At 51.6% G+C, this 19,962-nt stretch overlaps 1 protein-coding gene and 1 long non-coding RNA gene across 2 annotated transcripts in view; one reads left to right on the top strand and one right to left on the bottom strand.

Moving 5' to 3' along the window:
• Positions 1-893: 893 nt before the first annotated feature.
• Positions 894-19,962, bottom strand: part of Setd1b (SET domain containing 1B, histone lysine methyltransferase) — a 25,457-nt gene continuing 6,388 nt past the window's right edge. Inside the window, 13 exon segments of the mRNA XM_027414005.2 lie at positions 894-3,565; positions 4,818-4,955; positions 5,033-5,152; positions 5,237-5,368; positions 6,398-6,564; positions 7,509-7,907; positions 7,910-8,767; positions 10,116-10,661; positions 11,155-11,257; positions 11,341-11,696; positions 11,782-12,043; positions 16,001-16,644; positions 16,647-16,818. Of these exon segments, the coding sequence (XP_027269806.1) occupies positions 3,392-3,565; positions 4,818-4,955; positions 5,033-5,152; positions 5,237-5,368; positions 6,398-6,564; positions 7,509-7,907; positions 7,910-8,767; positions 10,116-10,661; positions 11,155-11,257; positions 11,341-11,696; positions 11,782-12,043; positions 16,001-16,644; positions 16,647-16,818 (4,071 nt within the window). The 3' untranslated portion in view covers positions 894-3,391.
• The window catches only part of LOC118238658, a 2,888-nt gene continuing 1,612 nt past the window's right edge, over positions 18,687-19,962 (top strand). Inside the window, exons 1-3 of the long non-coding RNA XR_004769519.1 lie at positions 18,687-19,019; positions 19,308-19,573; positions 19,706-19,938. This is a non-coding gene — a long non-coding RNA (uncharacterized LOC118238658). The remainder of the gene's footprint in view (positions 19,020-19,307; positions 19,574-19,705; positions 19,939-19,962) is intronic.

Here is a 19,962-nt window from a genome sequence, read left to right as displayed (position 1 = left end):
GTGTGCAGCAAGATTTTACACTAGCTGGCCTGTAACTCTTGGCCATCCCTCTGGCTGTATCCCAAATGCTGGGATTACTGAGTGTTGCCACTACACCCAGCCTTATTCAGGGTTTGAGTCTTTCCTTCTCAGAAAGACCTGGGAGATGACTCACCCCCTTTCCCCAGCCACCACAAGAGGCCACAGCATACATGTGGCAGTCAGAGGACAGTTTGCAGCAATCAGTTCTCTCCTCCCACCATGTGGGTTCTGGGGAATCAAGGTTAAATCATCAGACTTGGCAGCAAAGCCTTCTTAACAACCTCCCAGACCCTTTTCATACTGTTTATCTTGAGGCACGTTCTTAGTAAATTGCCTAGGCTGTACCTGAGCTCACTCGATAGCCCAGGCCTTGAACTTGTGAACTCCTGCCTCAGCCTCTGGAGTAACTGGGATGAGAGGTCTATGGCACTGATTTTTGCTTAATTATAGATCATTAGCAACTCTAGATACCTAAGGTCTTAAAAATGACTAGGGGAAAAAATCCTCTTTAAAAAATAAAAACCAACCAAATGGGAGTCTAGCTTGACCAGAGGTGGACCTGGTTCAGAACCCAAGGAGAGCCTCAGAATTGAGAGCTGACCACTATCCCCAAGCCTTAAATTAAGTTCAAATAAATATAGACAGCCTGGGCTAGTGGCTCCCAATTACAACCCCAACATCTCAGTAGCCTGAGGCTAGAGGACAGCTATAAATTCTAGGCCAGCCTGGGCTAAAGAGTAAAACAATCTCAAATGCAAACAAACCCACCACACCCTCCGAGTTCCTGGGCCTGCTCAACCCACCCTCCTTATGAATAGGGTGCCCTTTCAACAAGGAGAAGTGGGAGAGGGGATAGCAAGAGAGACGGCGTATCTGTAAGAAAAGTCAGTATATTTATGGTTTGCTTTATAAAAGTTACTATAATACAATGGTACATAGTATTGAATTCACAAAAATATGAACAAATATTTACAGCAAGACACACCCACAACGGAAACACTTCTCTTCAAAAACAAGTTACGTACAGATGACAGAGTCTACACTCACAGACAACCCTAAGATTTATTGGTTCTCTTCTTTGTAGGGGCAGCGAGAAGGGGGTTAAAAAAAAAAAAAAGGGAAAAAAATTAGAAACCCCTGACCCTTCAAAAGCAGAGATCTATTCAACAATAACAAAAGCTTTCAAAGAAAAATGGGCCCACATATCAGGGTTATTGCAAACCATTCCTGGGAGTGAGCCAGGGGTTTGGGGAAGGGAGCAGCCTCAACACCTCACCCATCAAAGTCAGCCAAGGTTAGTGTACACAGGTCCCATGATGCGGCTCGCCGAGGCAGGGCCAGGGACCAGGCAGCTCTTCCTTGGCTTCTGGGCATCTTCATCCTTACCCTTTTGTGGTGGATGTTAAGTAGGAAAGATAAAAAAAAAAACACCCCTAGTTGGGGTGGGGGGTGGCTGCACCAGTAACTCAAATTAGCCATCTCTACACACTACACATTTCCTCTTGTGAAAAATAAATATTTTTCTCATTTTCGCAATTATGCGGAGAATTGTAAATGGAAGAGAAGGTCGACGCTGTGCCCAGGCACCTCCTGTGTCTTAATGCCACTGAAGGTCTTGACCTTCAGACCTGTGGGCACAGTCTCAAACACAGAGGGCCTGTGAAGAATTAAAAAAAAAAAAAAACCCACAACAAAACCACCAACGACAAAGAGAGAGAGAAAGAGAGAGAGAGAGAGAGAATAACAATTCTTTGTACAGAATTTACATATAAGAAGCTTGACACAAGCTGAGATACCAGAGGCTCCGCCCTGGTCCACGGGTGAGGTCAGCCCCACCCGGAGCACTTTCATCTTGGTGAGGACTCCGGGTCCCAACAGTCACGGTCCAGAAGTATTTACATGCCTGCTCTGCTTTCCGGGGGAACGGGGGACTTGCTGTTTGTGTCATTTTTTGTTTTGTTGGTGGTGGTTGGTTTGCTTTTTTTGGGTGAAGTACAAAGAAATAAGGGGGGGGGGGTCTTCCCACGTTTCTACAAGAAACAAGGTTTCCGAGAAAAAGTCCATTATGGCAGTCTATCTACAGGAATTGGTTCTGAACTCCCAAAAAAAAAAAAAAAAAAAAAAAAAATCATTTCTTCCCTTTGTTTTGATTTTATACACAAGAAAACAAATTCATGGAAATCAATCCTGAAGAGGGTGGGGATGGAGGCTGGGGTGGGGGTCGGAGCTACCTAAGACTTAGATTGGAGTTTTCAAATCACTTCCAAGACTATTGTACTTTCTCTGGGAGAAAAAAAAAAAAAAAACCCTGCTCACTATGGAAATAAATACACTCTGGCCTCGCAGGTGGGGGCCGTGAGCAGGGTGACATCGGTATGGGTTAGGGTGAAGGGGCAAAGCTTATCAACAACAAAAAATGTCACATGCGTACGGTCAGACAACCCGTAATGGCAGGGCTGGGGGGCCCTGAGGGCCCTGGCACCCCCTACACCCAGGCAAAGCCAAGGCAGCAGAGAGTGGAGACACCCCTTCCCAGTGTCCCCACCTCACTGGGGACACCTTGGAAGGCTCCATCATTGCTGGCATCCGAATGAGAAAGTAAACATTGAACCCAAGGATTTGGGGGTGGTAGGGCAGCTGGGAGCACCCAGAGAGGAAGTTCCTGTCCGGGACCAGCTTGGCTCCCCCAGGGTCTACCTCAGGGAAGGGACACCCTCAACCATAGGGGAAGGGACAGACTGGGGAACAGGCCAGGAGACACCGTGGGGTCTGCTCACTGCATCCACAGGCAGAGAGGGGCCTTTCCGGTATGTAGTGTTCTGAGGTTGACACTGCTGGAGCCCCTCCTCCTGCCGCACCTGGCCCGGAGTCAGCCTGGCCCCTGTGCCCAGACACAGTTTCACTGAGGCCTCCAGGCCCCCACAGGGCTCCTCCTCTGCTTCTGCCTTCACATTTTCAATGGTTAAAATGTCTTTTCTTAGGACAAAGAAGAAGAAGAAAAAAATAAAAATAAAGAGAAGACAACACAACAGAGCAGCATTCACGGAAAAAGGCTGAGGCCGAAGACAGCCAGAGAGTAGACGGGGATGGGGGTGAAGAGCTAGATACAGAGGAGGGTAGAAAGCCTGCAAAGAGCATCTTTACAACGGAAAGACACGGCTGAGACAGAGAAGCCCTTTCCCGCTGCGGGGCTGGGGCTGCGGGTGGGTCCTGGGGTAGTGTTGGGGTGGGGGTGGGGGGGGGCGCCAGGCCCTAGCGTGGCTGCTGAGGGAAAGGGACAGCACCTGAAATGGGTGGGAGGCGGAGCCTGGCCCAGGGCGAGGGTCCTCCCAGGCTACGGCTGACATCCTTGGCCTTTGGCACCCGGGGACTAGTTGAGGGTCCCCCGGCAGTTCTCGGAGCCACAGAGGCAGGGGATCTTGACATCTTCGATAGGGAACTTGTAGTCGTATGTGATCTCCTCGTTGACGTTGATGTGCTGCTTCGAGTAGATGACAATCTTCTTCTGCGACTCCACTGTGATCACCTTGGCGTAGCAGTTGGGCTGCAGTGGAGGTGGTGATGTGGTAAGCCAGGGGTCACAACCCTACCCTGTCCTCACCATGCAGTTACCCCAAACCCAGCTGAGCCTGACTCATCGTCACCTGCTCCAGACTCAGCTCTCCAGTTAGTGCCTCCTATGCCTGATATTAAATAAAAATGGTGGTGAGGGGCTACAGAGATGGCTTAGTGGTTAAGAACACTTACTACTCCTGCATAGGACCTACAATCGATTCTGTGCACCGCCCATGGCGGCTCACAACCATCCAGTTACAAGGGATCTGGCGCCCTCTTCTGGCCTCTCTGGGTACCAGAAACACATGCGGCTCATACACATACATACATGGTAGTGAAACAAACAAGTAAAACCACCACAGTTATTTCCCATCAGATGTACTGCAGGAGACGCCTAAATCTGTACTTGTAGGCAGGCATCATTTCTGAGCCCTAGACAAGAAGTCTATAAACTACAGGCCCTAGTCACCTACTTTAGTTAAGAAAGTTCTATTGGCAGTCTATTGGCCGCCTTTCTCATTTGTGTATCACTTGTGGCTGCTTTTGTTTGGACAATAAGATAGTTACTACTACAGAGGTCATCACGTCCACTGGGGGCCTGAAGCCAAAACTATTTACAAACCTCTCCCCAAGCCCGCCCTCCATCAATAAATGCTGGGTCTGGCTCCCACCCATTATGTTCCTACTTCTGAAGCCACCAGGCATGATTAATCCCTGTCACTCACCTGGGCAGCTGCAGTAGTCTCCCACTAGTCTGGAGCTCACCAAATTAGCTATGCTGGCTGACCAATGAGCTCCAGGAATTCTCCTGTCTCTACCTCCCCAGCACTGGGATTACACCACAACTTTGTTTGTTTTGTTTTTTCGAGATAGGGTTTCTCTGCGTAGCTTTGGAACCTCTCCTGGCACTCGATCCGAAGACCAGGCTTGCCTCAAACTCACGGAGATCCGCCTGCCTCTGACTCCCAAGTGCTGGGTTTAAAGGTGTGAGCCACCACACCTGTCCCTCGGCCCACCTCTTGAGCACTTCGGTGTTTCCTGTGACTCCACAATACCCACTATACCCATTGTATGGAAACAACAACGGAGGTCAGGAGAAAAGCTCCTTGTATAGGTCTCTGATCCCCTCCCTGTGACCTCTGGTCTCCTGGAGCCTGGAAAGGAGACTGAACATCATGACTATCATGCCTAGGAGCCTGGCACAGAGGTGGGGTCATCTCAGCCCTTCCCTGAGCACTTACATTGCAGCTGTGGTTAATGAAGCGTGCAAAGTTGCCGCACTTGGTGGCGTCGATGATGGTGTCATGGTCTACCCTGAACATATAGCTGCTGCCGATGCCTTCGTCCTCATACCGTTTCTCCCGCATGTCCGCAATCACCTGGCCGCAGAAAACCGTAAGTCTGGACCTACTCCATTCCCCCGCCACTGCTCACCAGTCCCCTGGGCAGCACCTACTTGGCGGATGTTCTGGCCCACATACTCAATGACCATCTCGTCAGCAGCAATGGGCTCCATAGCAAACAGGCCCCAGTCATGGATGTGACTCTTACAGAATTTGAGCTTTTTCTTCCGGAACTAGGGGAGGGAAGGACAAGAGGGGTGAGTACTCCTTCAGGTCCCTCTGCTGACCTGGCTGTCCCAGAGGAGGTCTAGCCTCACCTTGAGCTGGTTGAATTTGAGCAGGTCACTGTCACAGCTGCCAGTGAAGGAGGACAGCAGGCGCCGTTGCTCAGAACGCCGCTCTGAGCCTGCTCGAGTGGAGGCGTGGGGCTGTGCCGGGATGCTCATACCCTGCTGGCACGACGGGATGACAAATCAGAAAGGAACGGATTTGGCCCTGTCTCGTCCTCCCCAGCTCTGTCCCCACACATCCTGGCTTTGACCTTCTCTGACTTTCCAACACTTCAATGGTTTTTCTGTGGCTGTGGAGGCTGTCCTAGAACTCACTCTGTAGACCAGGCTGGCCTGGAACTCATCACAGAGATCGCCTGCTTCTTGCCTCCCGAGTACTGGGATTAAAGGCATGTGGGGCTGCCACCACCAGACCCTATCAGAGTCTTGAAATATTTTTTCTGTCACAACTGAGCCCATCCCTGCCTCACAGAACTCTTCTCAGTGGTCTCTTCTGACAGTCTATGTGGCCTCCACCCTCAGATCCAACATGACCCTCGGACTTGCTAACCTCCCTCATATCCATGGCATCTACTCATGACTATATATGTTCGATTGAAAGTTCATCCCACACCATGAGGGGGGAAAAAAAAATCTTTGTTTTGTTCACTGATGCAGCCCCTGAACAATGATTAGCACTTAAGAGGTGCTCGATAGCTATGTACGGAATAGAGAGGGAGGAAAAAGCCAACTTTTTGGAAATGCATTTATGTCTAAGGCTAAAAACATTTGGGGCTCTCCACTACCCACAATATAAAAAGAGGTTCTGGTGTTTTGGTTTTTGGATTTTTGAGACAGGGTTTCTCTGTGTAGCCCTAGCTGTCTTGGAAGTAGCTCTTGTAGACCAGGCTGGCCTTGAATTCACAGAGATCCACCTGCCTCTGCCTCCTCAGTGCTGGGATTCAAAGTGTGTACCACTACTGCCCAGGGAGGTTTTTGGCTTTTTTAATTTTGAGACAGAGTCTATCTATGTAGCCTAGACAATCCTAGAACCGGTGAGCCTCTACCTCCCCATGCCCGGCTTTTACCTCCCACAGCCCAGCCGTGGGATGAAGGGTGATGGTGTCTCAGCCCTGGCCCAGAACCTCCTTCTGGGAATGTTCCTACCTTACTCTGAGCCCAGGCTCATACAGGCCCCACTCACAGTACCTGGGTGTCCATAGGGGGCTCATCAGTGCTTGCACGACTGCTGTTGAGGTATCTCAGCTTGTCTTTCTTGTCGATGGTATAGAAGCCCTCACTTCGGGCACAGCCTGTCACGTGCTCTCGGATGCCATCATCTCGTTTCTTTTTCTTCGCTGATGAGAGGCTGGTGGGTGGGTGTGGGTCAAGGGCTATATGGACATTCTTAGAAGTCCCCCTCCCGGTCTCTCTGCCCAGTTTCCCCAGCCTCAGAACCACCTCTAGGGGTAATGATGCCCTGGTCCACCACTTGCTTCAATGCTGCCTCGGCTAACTCCACTGATGCTGTCCCTAGGTGCACGACACTGGGCACGTTTATTACTGCTTTCTACCTGGAAATAAGGGTAATGATGCATCTATGAGTAGTTAATTATACTCAGAGTACTCTGGCAGAGCTCCTGAGACAGCAAATGACTAAATTAGTGTGGACAATGGGGATCAAGATAGTGCCTTTTTTTTTGGGGGGGGGGTTTCGAGACAGGGTTTCTCTGTGAGGCTTTGGAGCCTATCCTGGCACTTACTCTGGAGACCAGGCTGGCCTCGAACTCACAGAGATCATGCTGCCTCTGCCTCCCGAGTGCTGGGTTAAAGGGGTGCACCACCAACGCTTTGTGCTATTCTTATAATGATAATAAACTGGCTTCAGGATCCTATAGCAAAGAGCTAGATTCTAGAGCCAGCTTTGTCTTCAAACCTCAGCCCTGACACTTGGTAGCTGCGTGACTTTGGGCAGGTCAATTAGCCTCTCTGAGCCTCAGTTTCGTCCTGTGAAAAAACGAGATGACTAACTACCCTGTGTTTTACTGAGCCACCTGGGATTCAATTCAAGCCAGGCAGAGAAAGGCTGAGGGGAGCCTATGTCAGTCTCCTCTATTGGTAAGTTCTACAACCCTCATCCTATGTTTGGACCTGAGACCACTACCTCTGAGAGTGAGACAGGTCTAGCATAACCACTACCTGCTAAGTGGCAATGCCTGTACTATTGCCTCCCTGGTACTGTGATTGCTATAGACAGGGTGAATATGCCTAGAGGGACTTCTGCTTCTGAAGAACATGGACCCCAAATCTGGCAGGATATAGGGATGGTAGACCCAGAGTGTGTCATTCAGCCAGTCCATGCCATTGTCCTGCTGCAACAGGCGCTCATAGGTGACACACAGGAAACGGATGTCTTCCTCGTCAATGCCACCATTCCAGATGTCATACAAGATGGTCATCTCCTCAAACTCTGAGCGGGGCCGGAAGAGAGGCTGGGGTGGTGAGGGCTCGGGTGAGGCTGATGAGGCCACCAGGTCTTCATGGCGCTTCTTAGGTGGCCGTCGCCATGGTCCTCGCACTTTGGCCAGGTCCATGTAGTCTTCAGTGACCTCATCTCGGCGAGGTCCTGGGGGAATGGCCTCAGAGGGCCACTGGTTGTCCAGCTCCTTGAAGGGCAGCTTGGTGGGTTCAACAGGAGGTGGAGGTGGAGGTGGAGGGGCTGGGGTGGGAGGGGCGGTGGGGGAGCTGGGATCCCTGTGTTCCGGAAGTCCAAAGTCACGGCCCGAGGGTCGTGTGCACTGGGGAAGATGGGGGCCTGTGGCTGGCCCGATAAGAGCAGAATGTCCCTCCCCAGGGCAGGCCCTGGTGGCGGCCGGACCAAAGGTCCATCCAAGGACAACATAGATGGTGGGGATCGCCGGGGCCGGCCTGGCTTCCTCTTGATGGGTGGTGGGCATGGAGCTAGGGAAGCAGGCAGCAGGGGAGGCAGCTGGGTAGGTGGCCGAGGTGGGGCCCTTAGGACAGGGACAGGCAATGCCAGAGGCAGGGGCAGAGGCAGGGGCAGTGGGAGGGGCAGGCCGGTCTCCAGGAGCACTGGGGAGGCCAGGGGGCCTGAGCGCTCGTCTCGTCGACCAGCAGGGAGGGGACAGACAGGTAGAAGCAAGGGTCCACTGGGCTCAGGGAAAGTGGGTGTGAAGCTGAAGTCCCGGCCAGGTGTCCGCGGAAGGCCCCCACTGCTCAAGCCAGGGGATGGGGATGGATAGGAGAAGGGGCTGCCAGGCACCTGTGGGGAGCTCAGTGACAGGCCACTGCTGCCCCCTGACAGGGGGGGCTCCCCACCTGGGGTGGCTGGCACTGTCTCTGTGCTCTGTGACTTGGCCAGACTGCCACAGAGACCTGGAGTACGTGGAGGCTGATCCTCGGGGGGAGGCTCCAGGGGAACAGGAGGTTTGGGGGGCTCTAGGGTTTCTGGTTCAGGTGGTGGGCTGGGTGGACGGAGCAACAGAGGGGGTGGCAATGGTGGCTGCAAAGGCAAGGAGAGCATCAGAGGTGGCTCGGGCTCCACGTCCAGATCTCCCTCTGCGGAAAGGAAAGCAAAAACCAGGACACCGTCATGTGAGTCAAAACATCGCTTGGAGCCTTACATTCTTATCGTCCTACTATGCATGTAACATACAGACACTACACAGTCAAACAAGGCATCTCGGGAACCAGCCCCGTGTCAGGGTTTCAGCCTTAGCTGTCCTGGAACTATCTCTGCAGACCAGGCTGGTCTCAAACTCACAGAGCTCCGCCTGCCTGTACCCCCCCACCCCAAGTGCTGGGATTAAAGGTGTGCGCCACCACCACCCTGCTTGGAAGGGGCTTCTTAAATGCCAGGAGGAACAAATCTAGTTTTCTCCATGTCTTCGGAACTATGTTCTTGTGGCTAGAGTGCAGTTTAGTGGTAGAATGCTTGCATAGACCCCAGCATTGCAGAAAACTTGACTCTACCTTGTTCCTATGGCCTGAGAAACCCCACTCCATGGTGGAAAAAAAAATTCAAGTCTCACCTTTGCCATATTTGTCAGTTTCCATAGATTCTCCTGGCATTCATAACCCTATCACTCTGACCTAGAATATATGCTTCATGAGGACAGATATCTTTGTCCATTTGATCTGCTGTTGTATTGACAATGCCTAAAACAGTACCAGGGACCAGAAGAACCTTCATATTGACTTACTATCCAACAACTTGTGGTCTGTTCTCAATAAAACGACATGTATTAAGCAAAAGCTACAGTTTGCTCTCCTGGATTTCATAAAGGTACATACTAACCATGTGCGGCTAAGTTAAATATATTGAAATGTTGAATTATAATCAAGTAATAGGAGCATCGTGTCTGTCTGGCAGTTCAAGTGCAGAGAGACTACCTCTGCCAACGCCGGCACTCCCATACCAAGGCCCCAACAATGAGCCTTTCACATGCTTTGCTGTACTCTGTCAAGGAGAGTGCAGAACCTAGTGTCCCCTTGCCTGACCTGGCACCCACAGGTGCTGGACTCATCTGCTAACTAAACCCACCATGGGTCCCCACTGTGTGTGTGTTTGGGGCACCTCGGGTACACATGGACTGAGGAATAACCCTTGGGGAATCTTTTTGTTGTTTTTCGGGGGGAGTCAAGACAAGGTCTCCGGATGTCCTGGAACGCCCTCTATAGGCAAGGCTGGTCTTGAACTCACAGAGATCTGCCTGCTTCTACCTCCTAAGTGATGGGATTAAAGGCCTAATGAGAATCTTGTTATGGAATTATGAGCCCAGCAGTGACCCAGCATATTCTGCCGGGGTCCTACCAGAGGTCCTGGGCTGGTTCCAGTGGCAAAGACACTACCCAGCTTTTCACCCCATGTCCCACCCAACTCCTGCCCAAGAGGCTGCAAGGTTACCTGGACCGTGTTCAGGGGGGGATGGGGACTGGGCCTCTGTCTCTCTGGCAGGGAGCTCTGGAGAGAGCAGCATGTCCTCTTCTGTGTTTTCGATTGGCTCTTCTGGGGGCTTTGTGCTCTCTTCTCGCTCTTGAGCACCCATGGCCAAGGGAGGTTCCTCCAGCACAGGAGTAGGCATCTCAGGGACTTCATCCTCACCCCCAGTGTCCACTTCCTCTTCTGTGCCCAAGGACTCCCCCATGGGGGCTCCTGGGCCCAGAGATACTTCTACCCTCTCCTGCTCAAAGTCCTGGCCTCCTCCTGGAGGCATGCTCTCGTGGGTCATTGCTGCTACCATTGCTGTAGCCATTGCAGTCTCTTCCTTTTCCTCTTCCTCCTCTTCCTCCTCCTCTTCCTCCCCAGGTACAGTCATTTCCTCTTCATCCTCAGAGGATGAAGATGAGGATGATGACTCGGAACTGGATTCAAATTCAGAAGACCCAGAACTTTCACTGGACGATGACGACTCAGGCGTGGCCTTTGAGGCGGCAATGCTCTCTGTTTCCTCTGGATGAGGGACATGGGTTGGGAGGGTTATTTCATACTCCCTGGTGCCCTTGCCCCATGTGCCAGATATTTCCCCCAAAGCCTTGAACAGGATGCCCTCAGATACTGAAGGGGAGGAAACTAGTCCTCAGTATAAAAAGTGCATGGTGAATTAACACAGGAGTCTTCATTTTGAAGTGAACAATCCTAGCACCATTCAGTATGTTTGTTCCAGTGTGGCGACCACCATCTCCACTTAGTTCCCAATTCCATTGAGCAGTCACCACCCACTTCAGCAGCACCTGCTTTCTTCCTTCCCCCAGCCTTAGGAACCCTCTGATCTAAGTTCTGGGTCTATGGACTGGTCCATTCTGCTATTTGATGTAGCTGGGATCCCGATACATGAGATATGTGCTCTAAGGTAATGGTCCCAGAGCATCAGTGGACTGATCCTCCACCTCTGTCCTCAGAGGACAGGCTTGGGGCCGGGACAGGCTGCCACCTCCCTGCTCACCTTCCTCGGAGTCTCCATTGTCCTTCTCACTTGCCTCTGACAGGGCTATGTCTTGATCATCATTATCAGAATCGATCTGGTCGTCACTGTCGTCATCATCATCCTGGGGTACAGGGTCAGAGGGACACAGATGAGCTAAGGTCCACATCTTCCCACCCAGCACCCGGCAGCCTCCCTGATCCACACCTTATCAGAAGTGGATGAGGATGAGGGTGAGGATATGTGACTCCTGGGGCCCTCCTCCTCCTCCTCTTCATCCTCCTCTGCTTCCTCCCCTTCCTCCTCAGTGCTTTCTCGTTCCTCCTCCTCCTCCTCCTCCTTGTCTGAGGCTGAGGATGAGGGTGAGGTGGAGGACGATCCTGAGGATGAGGATGCTGATGAAGATGAGGACACGGACAAGGACTCTTTCTCATCCTCTTCCCCGCCACTGTCCAGCTCCAGTGGCCGTGCTGGCCGGCGCCGCACACCCACGCTTTTGGGGTCCCGCTTGGCCAGTTCACATGGGGTATCGGTCATGTCCCGGTCACGCTCCCGTTCCGACTCTGTGGGAATAGTAGGAGTCAGAGCTGAGATGCCGAGAGGGGAAGAAAGGGAACAAACAGCCAGCCTGCAGCCGAGAGCACAAACCTTCATCTTCCTCATCCACAGACGTTGATGGCCGAAGTCGCTTCTGGTCACCAGAGGAGGCTGTATCTGGTGGCTCCTTCCTCTTGACTTTGAAGGAGGGCAGACGAATGGCACCACGCAGTCCAATGCCAAGGCCCAGGCCCTCGTAACCCAGGCCTTCACCCTTGCCCCACGACTCCAGCAGACATGAGGCAATTCGGTCTTTGGGCTTTGGCCTGTCCTCATCCTTGTGTTCACCAGACTTCACAGGAGTGAGTGAGGCCTAGGGTGAGAGAGAAGGAAAGAGTAATCACAATTAAGGGCACCGCTGCCACCTCCTGCAGGCAGTCTCAGGTCATGGTATACACTTTCTTCCCCCACACCTGGCCATACTGCAGGTTAGGTTTTTGTTTAAATTAGATATAAAGAAAAAGAGGAGGGCGCAAGATGAGACATATTAACTAGTTTATTATAGGCCCAGCAGAGTAGGGAGACTAAGAGAGAAGAGGAACATGGTTAATGGCTGCCTGCCATGGCCGGTCACCGGCAGAGAGAGAGTAGGTGGGAGAAGAGAAGAGCAGAGCAGAGCAGAGAGAAGAGTAGAGAGAGCGTAAATGGGCAGGGGTCTGTCTGTTAAAGGGTCCTTTGCACCTACCTGCAGACTTAGTTCCCATGGAACCCTGGGCTGACCCGGGTACTGCCTGAGTGGATTCTGACAGGTATCAGAGGCAGGCCAGCACAGTGCCTGGAACCTTTCACTGCACTCCCTACCTGGGGTCCCAGAGCCTTGCACTGCCCCCCACCCCCATCGTGGACTCACTAGTAACACTCACTAGTAACACACTACTTAACAGCTGCAGCTCTTAGAGTAGTAGTCTCCACATGTGGGAATGATAGCTGTGTGCTGTAAGGACATGTCTGTACCACTATCACATGGACCGCCGTCTGCACTCAATGGAACTTGACAATGTCTTAGTTCCCTGTGCTGGGTGGTTCTAGTACATTACAATGTTACAAACAATCCACTGTGTTTAAGCAATTGACTTGAAATACTGGTAAGAGAAGGATGGAACATTAGAGGAGTTCAGAAATTAATTGGAACCAATTTCAGTTCTTGAGCTAGTGCTTTTTTAAAATGGAGGGAGGGGCTGGGTAGTGGTGGTGCACGCCTTTAATCCCAGCACTCAGGAGGCAGATTCTGTGAATTCTGGACCAGTCTGCCCTAAAAGAGTTAGTTCCAGGACAGCCTCCAAAGCCACAGAGAAACCCTGTCTCAAAAAGAAAAAAAAAGGGAGGGAAGGGGTCTGGAGAGATGGCTCAATGGTTTGTTAAGAGCAATGGCTACCCTTGCAGAGGATCTGGGCTCCATTCCCAGCATCCATGTGCGGCTAACAACCATCTCTAATTCTAGTTCCAGGGCATCCGATGCATCTTCTGTGGACATCAGACAGGCACTTGCTTCACTTACATGCATTCAGGCAAAGCACCCATACACATAAAATAGCGCCAACCAACAAGTAGCAATGGTGACAACAACAACAAAGGAGCACTCGCTTGCAACCCTTACCACTTGGGAGATGGGAACACTGGTTTAGCTTCATACCAAGTTTTAAAGCCAACCTGGCTTACATGAGACCCTACCTCAAAATAAAGTAAAATAAACAGAAAACACAAAACCAGACCCAAGTTACTGATCTTTTGAATTTGTTATATAACCTTTTTTGAAAGTTTGTTTATTTTGGGGGCTTGAGAGAGATGGCTCAGGGGTTAAGAGCACAGCCTGCTGTTCCAGAGGTCCTGAGTTCAATTCCCAGCAACCACATGGCGGTTCACAACCATTCGTATGAGATCTGTGCCCTCTCTGACCTGCAGGCCTACATGCAGGCAGAACATTGTATATATAATAAATAAACCTTTTTTTAAAAAAGTTTATTTTTATTTTATGGGTTTGGATGCTTTGTCTACATATATGTCTGGTGCCCATGAAGGCCAGAGGAGGGAGTTGGATCCCCTGGGACTGGCCCACTATGTAGGTGCTGAGAGCGAAACTCTCTACAAGAGCAGCCAGTGCTTTTAACTTTTGAGACATCTCTCTAACCGCTGCTTCTGTTGTTCTACAGGATAGCAAGGAGCTGTGTAGCTAAGGCTGGCCTTAAACTCCTGATATTCCTCACCACACATCCCACACGCTGCAATTACAGGGTACTTCTCATCTGTCTTGGGCTCCATTTTCACATCTGTTAAACTGGGTGTGGTGGGGCACACTTGTAATCAACACCCAGAGGTGGAAGCAGAAAAATTCTAAACTCAAAATCATTCTCTGGTTGGTCAGTGGTAGCGTACGCCTTTAATCCCAGAGATACCAGGCTGATCTCTGATGAGTTCAAGGCCAGCCTGGTCTGTAGATCCAGTTAAAGGACAGTCAGGGCTATTACACTGAGAAACCCTGTCTTGAAAAATCGAAAAATCAAACAAACAAACAAACAAACAAACAAACAAATCATTCTCTGTTCCATAGGGAATTTGAAGTTAGCCTGGGTTAGAGACTCTGGTGTGTTTTGTTTGCTTTGGTTGTTATGGTTTGTTTTTTTTTTTGTGACAGGGTCTCTCTATGTAGCCCAGGCTGACTACAGAGGGCCACCTTCCTCTGCCTCCTGAGTGTTAGGATTAAAGGTATGTGTCACCTGACTTCAATAAGTACTTTATTTAAACCTAAGCCAGATTCAGCTCTGATAAAAAAGCAAGCCTCTCTACAATACTCAGTGAAGGCCAGATGAAATATTGCACACCTTTAAAGGAGGAACTCAAGGGGCAGAGGCGGGTGGAGCTGAGCTGGAGGCTAACCTGGGCTACAAAACAAGTCCCAGACAATCAGGGCAACATAGTGAAACCTTGTCTCAGAAACAACAGAAAGCAAAAATACAGAACACGCCTGCAGAGATGTTCCTTCATTGTTTGTCCAGAGGTGGCCACTCCAGGCTCTGAAACACTGGCTTCAAAGGATGGTGTAAGAATTGGACAAAAGAACTGTCTTCAGGGCATGGACACTTTAAGTTATTGATGACATGGCTTTAGCTATCTTTCTGTGACTGTTACTCATCCCAGGGGCCAACATGGTTCAAGTGAACTATAAAGAATTGTATGGCAGGTGGTTCTTTCTGGTTTATTACCACATAATATGGATGAGAACAGCAACTACAGGACTCACATACCCAGACAGAAAAGAACAAGTTCCTAGTCACAAGAGTTCCCTAAAGTGCACTGTAGGGAGGGCAAGTCTGCTTACCTCTGGAGTTGGTGTAAGGAGCAAAGGGAACTACAGCTAAAATTTATCTTGTTGTTATTGTTGTTGTTATTATTATTATTTGCTTTTTTTGAGACATGGTCTCACTATGTAACCCTGGCTGGCCTTAAACTCATAGAGATCCTCCTGCCTCTGCCTCCCCAGTGCTGGAATTAAAGATGTGTGCTACTATTCCCAGCCTAACTGAGAGGATTTCAAAATACTAAAGCCAGGCAAGTGCCTGTTATAGCAGCTAAAGGGCTGAAAAAGCAGAAGCATCCTTGAGCCTGGACCATAGGTTAAGACTCTGCCTCTTAAGGAAAAAGAATTCAAGAAAACTTTGTCTCTGAAATAGAGATAAGACAGTTAGGGTTTATTTATTTCTACAGGTCTAGATAGATAAGCCCTCAAGGAAAAAGGAAAAGTAGATGTAAAATAAATTTAAAGGAAAAAAAAAAAAAAAAAAGGAAGGCCAGGCAGTAGTGGTGCACGCCTTTAATCCCAGCATTCGGGGAGGCAGAGGCTGGCGGATCTCTGTGAGTTCGAGGCCAGCCTGGTCTACAGAGGGAGTTCCAGGATAAGCTCCAAAGCTACACAGGGAAACCCTGTCTTGGGGAGAGGGGGGGAAGTCTCCACAAGGTCAGACTTTGTGCCAAAGACCTCAGAAGAGAAAGGGAAGGGGGGAAGGTGAGTCTGGTCCCAGAGGCCTTGGCTGTGGGGCCACATGAGCTGGTGGCCACTGGACAGGAAGTCACTGAGCTCCTGAAACTCAGCATGGGCAAACGAGGAACTGCATTTGATTTGTACTTTCATTTTGTCTTTTCCTATTTAACTGGGAAGAGCCCCACACAGCCAGAGGCTATGGGTCCAGGCTTCTCAGTCAGCTGCACTGTTTACAGGACTCTCATGCTGCTACCTCCTCACTCTAGGCTGCTCCCTGCCCACCTGCCCACATACCTTGGCCATCCGCTCCTTCTTGTCCCACCATTCGTCAAAGGCCCGAAAGGCCACGACCTCCACCATCTTGCGGTTGAGATCACGCTTCATGATAGCCTTGAGCTCCTTGAGTACTACCAGCAGGACCCCGTCCACGGTGGCCTTGTGTGGGTCCTCCTGACGTGGTACGTAGCCTGGTGGTGGCACGGAGGGGTCAAACTTGGGCAGGGGTGGCCAGTGCTGCCCACGGCCTGGGCCACTGTTGCTCAGGGAAAACGGACTCCGGTAGGGGGGCAAGTTGACAAACTGCAGTCCGGCTGAAGCAGCGGCAGCCGCAGCAGCCATGAAGGGGGGGTAGGGGCAAGCGCCCTGGCCTGTCATGAGCCGGCTTAGCATCTGTGTTTGCATTTGGAAGGACATGGGCATGCCACCCCACTGGCCACCCAGCACGTGGCTCATGTCCACCTGCATCACAGGAAATAGTCCTGGTGGGAAGGGTGGCAGTGGTGGCAGGATGGGTGGGGGTGGGACACCTGGCGGTGCTGGCAAGGGTGGCGGGGGCACTGTCACAGCAGGGTGGGACGGTGGGGGTGGGGGTGGTGGAGGAGGCAAAGGTGGGGGCATGGGAAAGCCGGGCTGAGGTGGGGGTGGGGGGGGTGGGGTAGTGGGAAACCGGGGGGCGGGGGCAGGGGCAGGTTTGGAGCCAGCACGTTGGGGGCTGCCACAGCCCCTGCCCCTGGGGCCACCACCATGGGCTTGGGGCAGTCAGCACTGGTGATGGGGGCTGAGGGCATCTCGTCATCTGAGATTTCCATGTCCTCTCCTGAGGACTGCTGGCCCTGGAAGAGAGCGGCGAGGGTAAGACACGGGCTTTCCAAGCACCAGGGAGTTGGAGACCTGGGATCGATCAGTACTGGAGATTCCCAGCTACAGGAAAGGCGTGCACAAACCCATTGACCACCCCAAATCATACTTTCCCCTTTGGTACAGGGGTGTCAAAACAGCCATTCATTCAACAAACATCTGTTTGGTGGCACCTGTGTGCCAGGCACTGATCTAGATGTTGAGAACATGAAAGTGACAGACACCAGTCTCGCCTCGTAAGGAGACGGAACTTGTAAATGGTGGAGCTGAAGCATAAGGGGCATGACAGTGTATCATGGAGAAAAGGTGGGGGAAGATGACAGGTGGAGGGGCAACACGTGGGACATAGGGTGAAGAGTCTGAGAGAACACAGGAAAGAGTTAACACTGGTATAGCATTTCCCACGCACCAGGAAAATTTAGATACACTAGGTATTTCTTACAACAATTCTGCAAACTAGCTTCGGTAGCTCCAAGTTTACTAATGAAGACACTGGGGCACAGGAAAGGTTTAAGTAACTTCCCTGAGACCAGGCGACCAATAAGACACAGCTGGGATTTCAAACAGGAAGTAGCTCCCCAACCTGGGCTCCACCAGCCAGGGGTCCTCGCTGTGGCCAGCAGGGCATTGTGCAAATGGTAACATAACATCTGAGAGAGTGCTGGCTGGGTGGTGGAAGGTTGCATGCAGCCTTAAAGGCTCATAGGGGCTTTTTGTTTGTTTGTTTTGAAGGCTAGGGACTGAAGCCTGCCCCTTCAGCACCCTAGGTAAATGCTCTGTGGCCCTAGAGCTGGGCAAGCACACTCCCACAGAACTTTTTCAATCTTTCTCTTCACTCTTCACTTAGTGCTCCCGGGCTTTTAGAAAAGGCTGGCAAGTGATTGAGAGTTGCAGATACAAATGGTCTCCTTCCTTAACTGCACAGAAACCTAGCACAGTGAGGTTCCATGTGGGTCCCTTTGACAGATGAGGAAGCTGACGAGAGGGCCACAACTGACAGTGAGAACCAGGGCTGGGTCACATGCGCCAGATACCTGCCCCACAAAGGGCTGTCGTTAGAACATGAGGAGGTGGAAAGGGGGGACATCAAGAAAGACTTGGGCAAAAAAAAAAAAAAAAAAAAAAAAAAAAAAGATGGGGAGAACTCTCTACTTTGAGGCCTGGGTCTTTGGGATGTTGGAGTCAGAGGCTGGGAACTGGAGAGAGGCACTGAGCTCCTTGGGTATAGGTGGAGCTGGGAGCTGGAGGAAAGATGAGAAAGAGGAACTCCGGTCCCACACCAGACTCTGTGTGTGGGCTCAGTTCCTAGCCAGGGTGAAAACAAACCAACCAACATTAACAAAAAAAACAAGGCTTGACTGACTGTGAGGTCAGAGGTCACACCACCTGGTGAGGACGGTCTCAGAGGGGACACTGGCTGAGAGTATCTAGCCTCTTCAACCCTGTACACACACTACACATACACACACACACTCACTCACTCCCAGGTACCTATGTGAGGGAGGGCCCGGCAAGCTGAGCAAGAAGAGAAAAAGAGAAAGGGTGCCCTAACACCAGCTCTAGACAGCACTTAGCACTGTGCAGCAGCACACAGAGGGTTAACCCTGGCCGCCCCAGTCAGCCAATCACAGGAGCACTAGGCAAGCTCTGGCCTGGGCCCACCCCCCTCCGGCACAGCGTAGGAACCAGCTGTCTTGCAGTTATGGGTCTAGGTGAAAGACGCTTGGGCTTCCCAGGCAACGCCACGTTTCCATGGAGACGGTGAGGCAGGACTCTTATTGACCCACTCAACAGATGATGAAACTGAGACTAGAGGGGGAAAATGCCTTCCTTTAGGTCACTCCGCCCATGTGACAAGGCAGTTAAGGCTCTGAGACTGAAACTTTGTGCTTTTAGTCACCAGCCTCTGCCTATCCCTTCCCTCCTCACGGGTCCCCTCCATGCTGCTGCTCCCTCGCCTCTACCTCAGCCTTGTGTGGGCCGGCAGAGCTCTTTATCTAACACCGGCACCACACACTACCAGATACAGAACCTAAGTACTGCTCTCCCGGCTGCCAGCAGAGGGCGCCCGAGGGTCGGCCCGGTGCACGGCCCTACGTGGTGGAGGCATTCCTGGTCTCTGTCCTGGGGAGGCCCCAGACTCCAGCCTCAGTTTCCTCTTATGCCTAGGGAGAGAGTGAGTATGTGGCAGAGACCCATGCCCCTCCAGCTAGCTACTCTGAGCTTCTCAGCACTGGACCAGGTGGCTGGCACGATAAACACCCGCCAAACCGAGGCTGCCTAGGAGGGATGGGGGAGGGTCTACAGCTTAGCTAGCTCTAGTACACCTGCCAGCTCCCTCTGCCTTGACCCTTGAAGCCAGAAACCACTTCCCCAGAACTGCTTGCAGGCTCCCAGGAGCCTCAGCCACCTGCGGCCCCATCTTCTCTCTCGACAGCTAAAGTTCTCCTCTGTTTCTTTCCAGGCAGCCAGAGGGGCTTAATGGAAGGACTGGGAAGGGAGAAAGAACCTCCTTCTGTGCCCACAGGAGCATAGGGCTGTATCTGAGCTTGTCCATGCCTGCTGGGCCCAGTGATGCCAGGGGCCTGACCCAGGGTGAGGACTGAGTGAGATCCAGGATGATGACATACTCTCCTCTCCCAGAAAACCCAGACCATCACTTTCCTAGCTTTGAAACTTCTGAGACTGGAGGTCTGAGCAATGGGATGGATTAAAGAGAGGAGGGGGCAGGTAAAAATCTGCCTGATTTATGCTATGCCCCCCCTTCCAAAGCTAGCCTGAACTCCTTCCCTCTACATGTCTAAAGCTGGTGGGAGGGAGAGGGAGCCGACTGCACCCCGACATGCTTTCTCATCTCTTCAGTACACCAGGCTCCGAGAGACAACACTTGGGAGTGCTGGCTGGGCCAGCCCCACACAGCACCCTGGCCAGCATCCAATATGCCTGAGCAACAGGACTGGTCATTCTTAAACCACTAACAGAGAAAATGACCTGGAACCATGACCACAGCCCATCCTCCCTCGGGTGCCTGAAAACTCCACTCCAACTCAGAATCAGAACTCAGCCCAAGTTGAGAAGTCTGGACTCCACTTCCAGTGAGGACAGCACAACTGTCACCT

The sequence above is a fragment of the Cricetulus griseus genome, chromosome 4 (genome assembly GCF_003668045.3).
Source record: "Cricetulus griseus strain 17A/GY chromosome 4, alternate assembly CriGri-PICRH-1.0, whole genome shotgun sequence".
NCBI classification, from domain to species: Eukaryota; Metazoa; Chordata; class Mammalia; order Rodentia; family Cricetidae; genus Cricetulus; species Cricetulus griseus.
The sequence above is the reverse complement of the archived record's forward strand: the minus strand, read 5'-3'. Positions and strand labels throughout refer to the sequence as shown.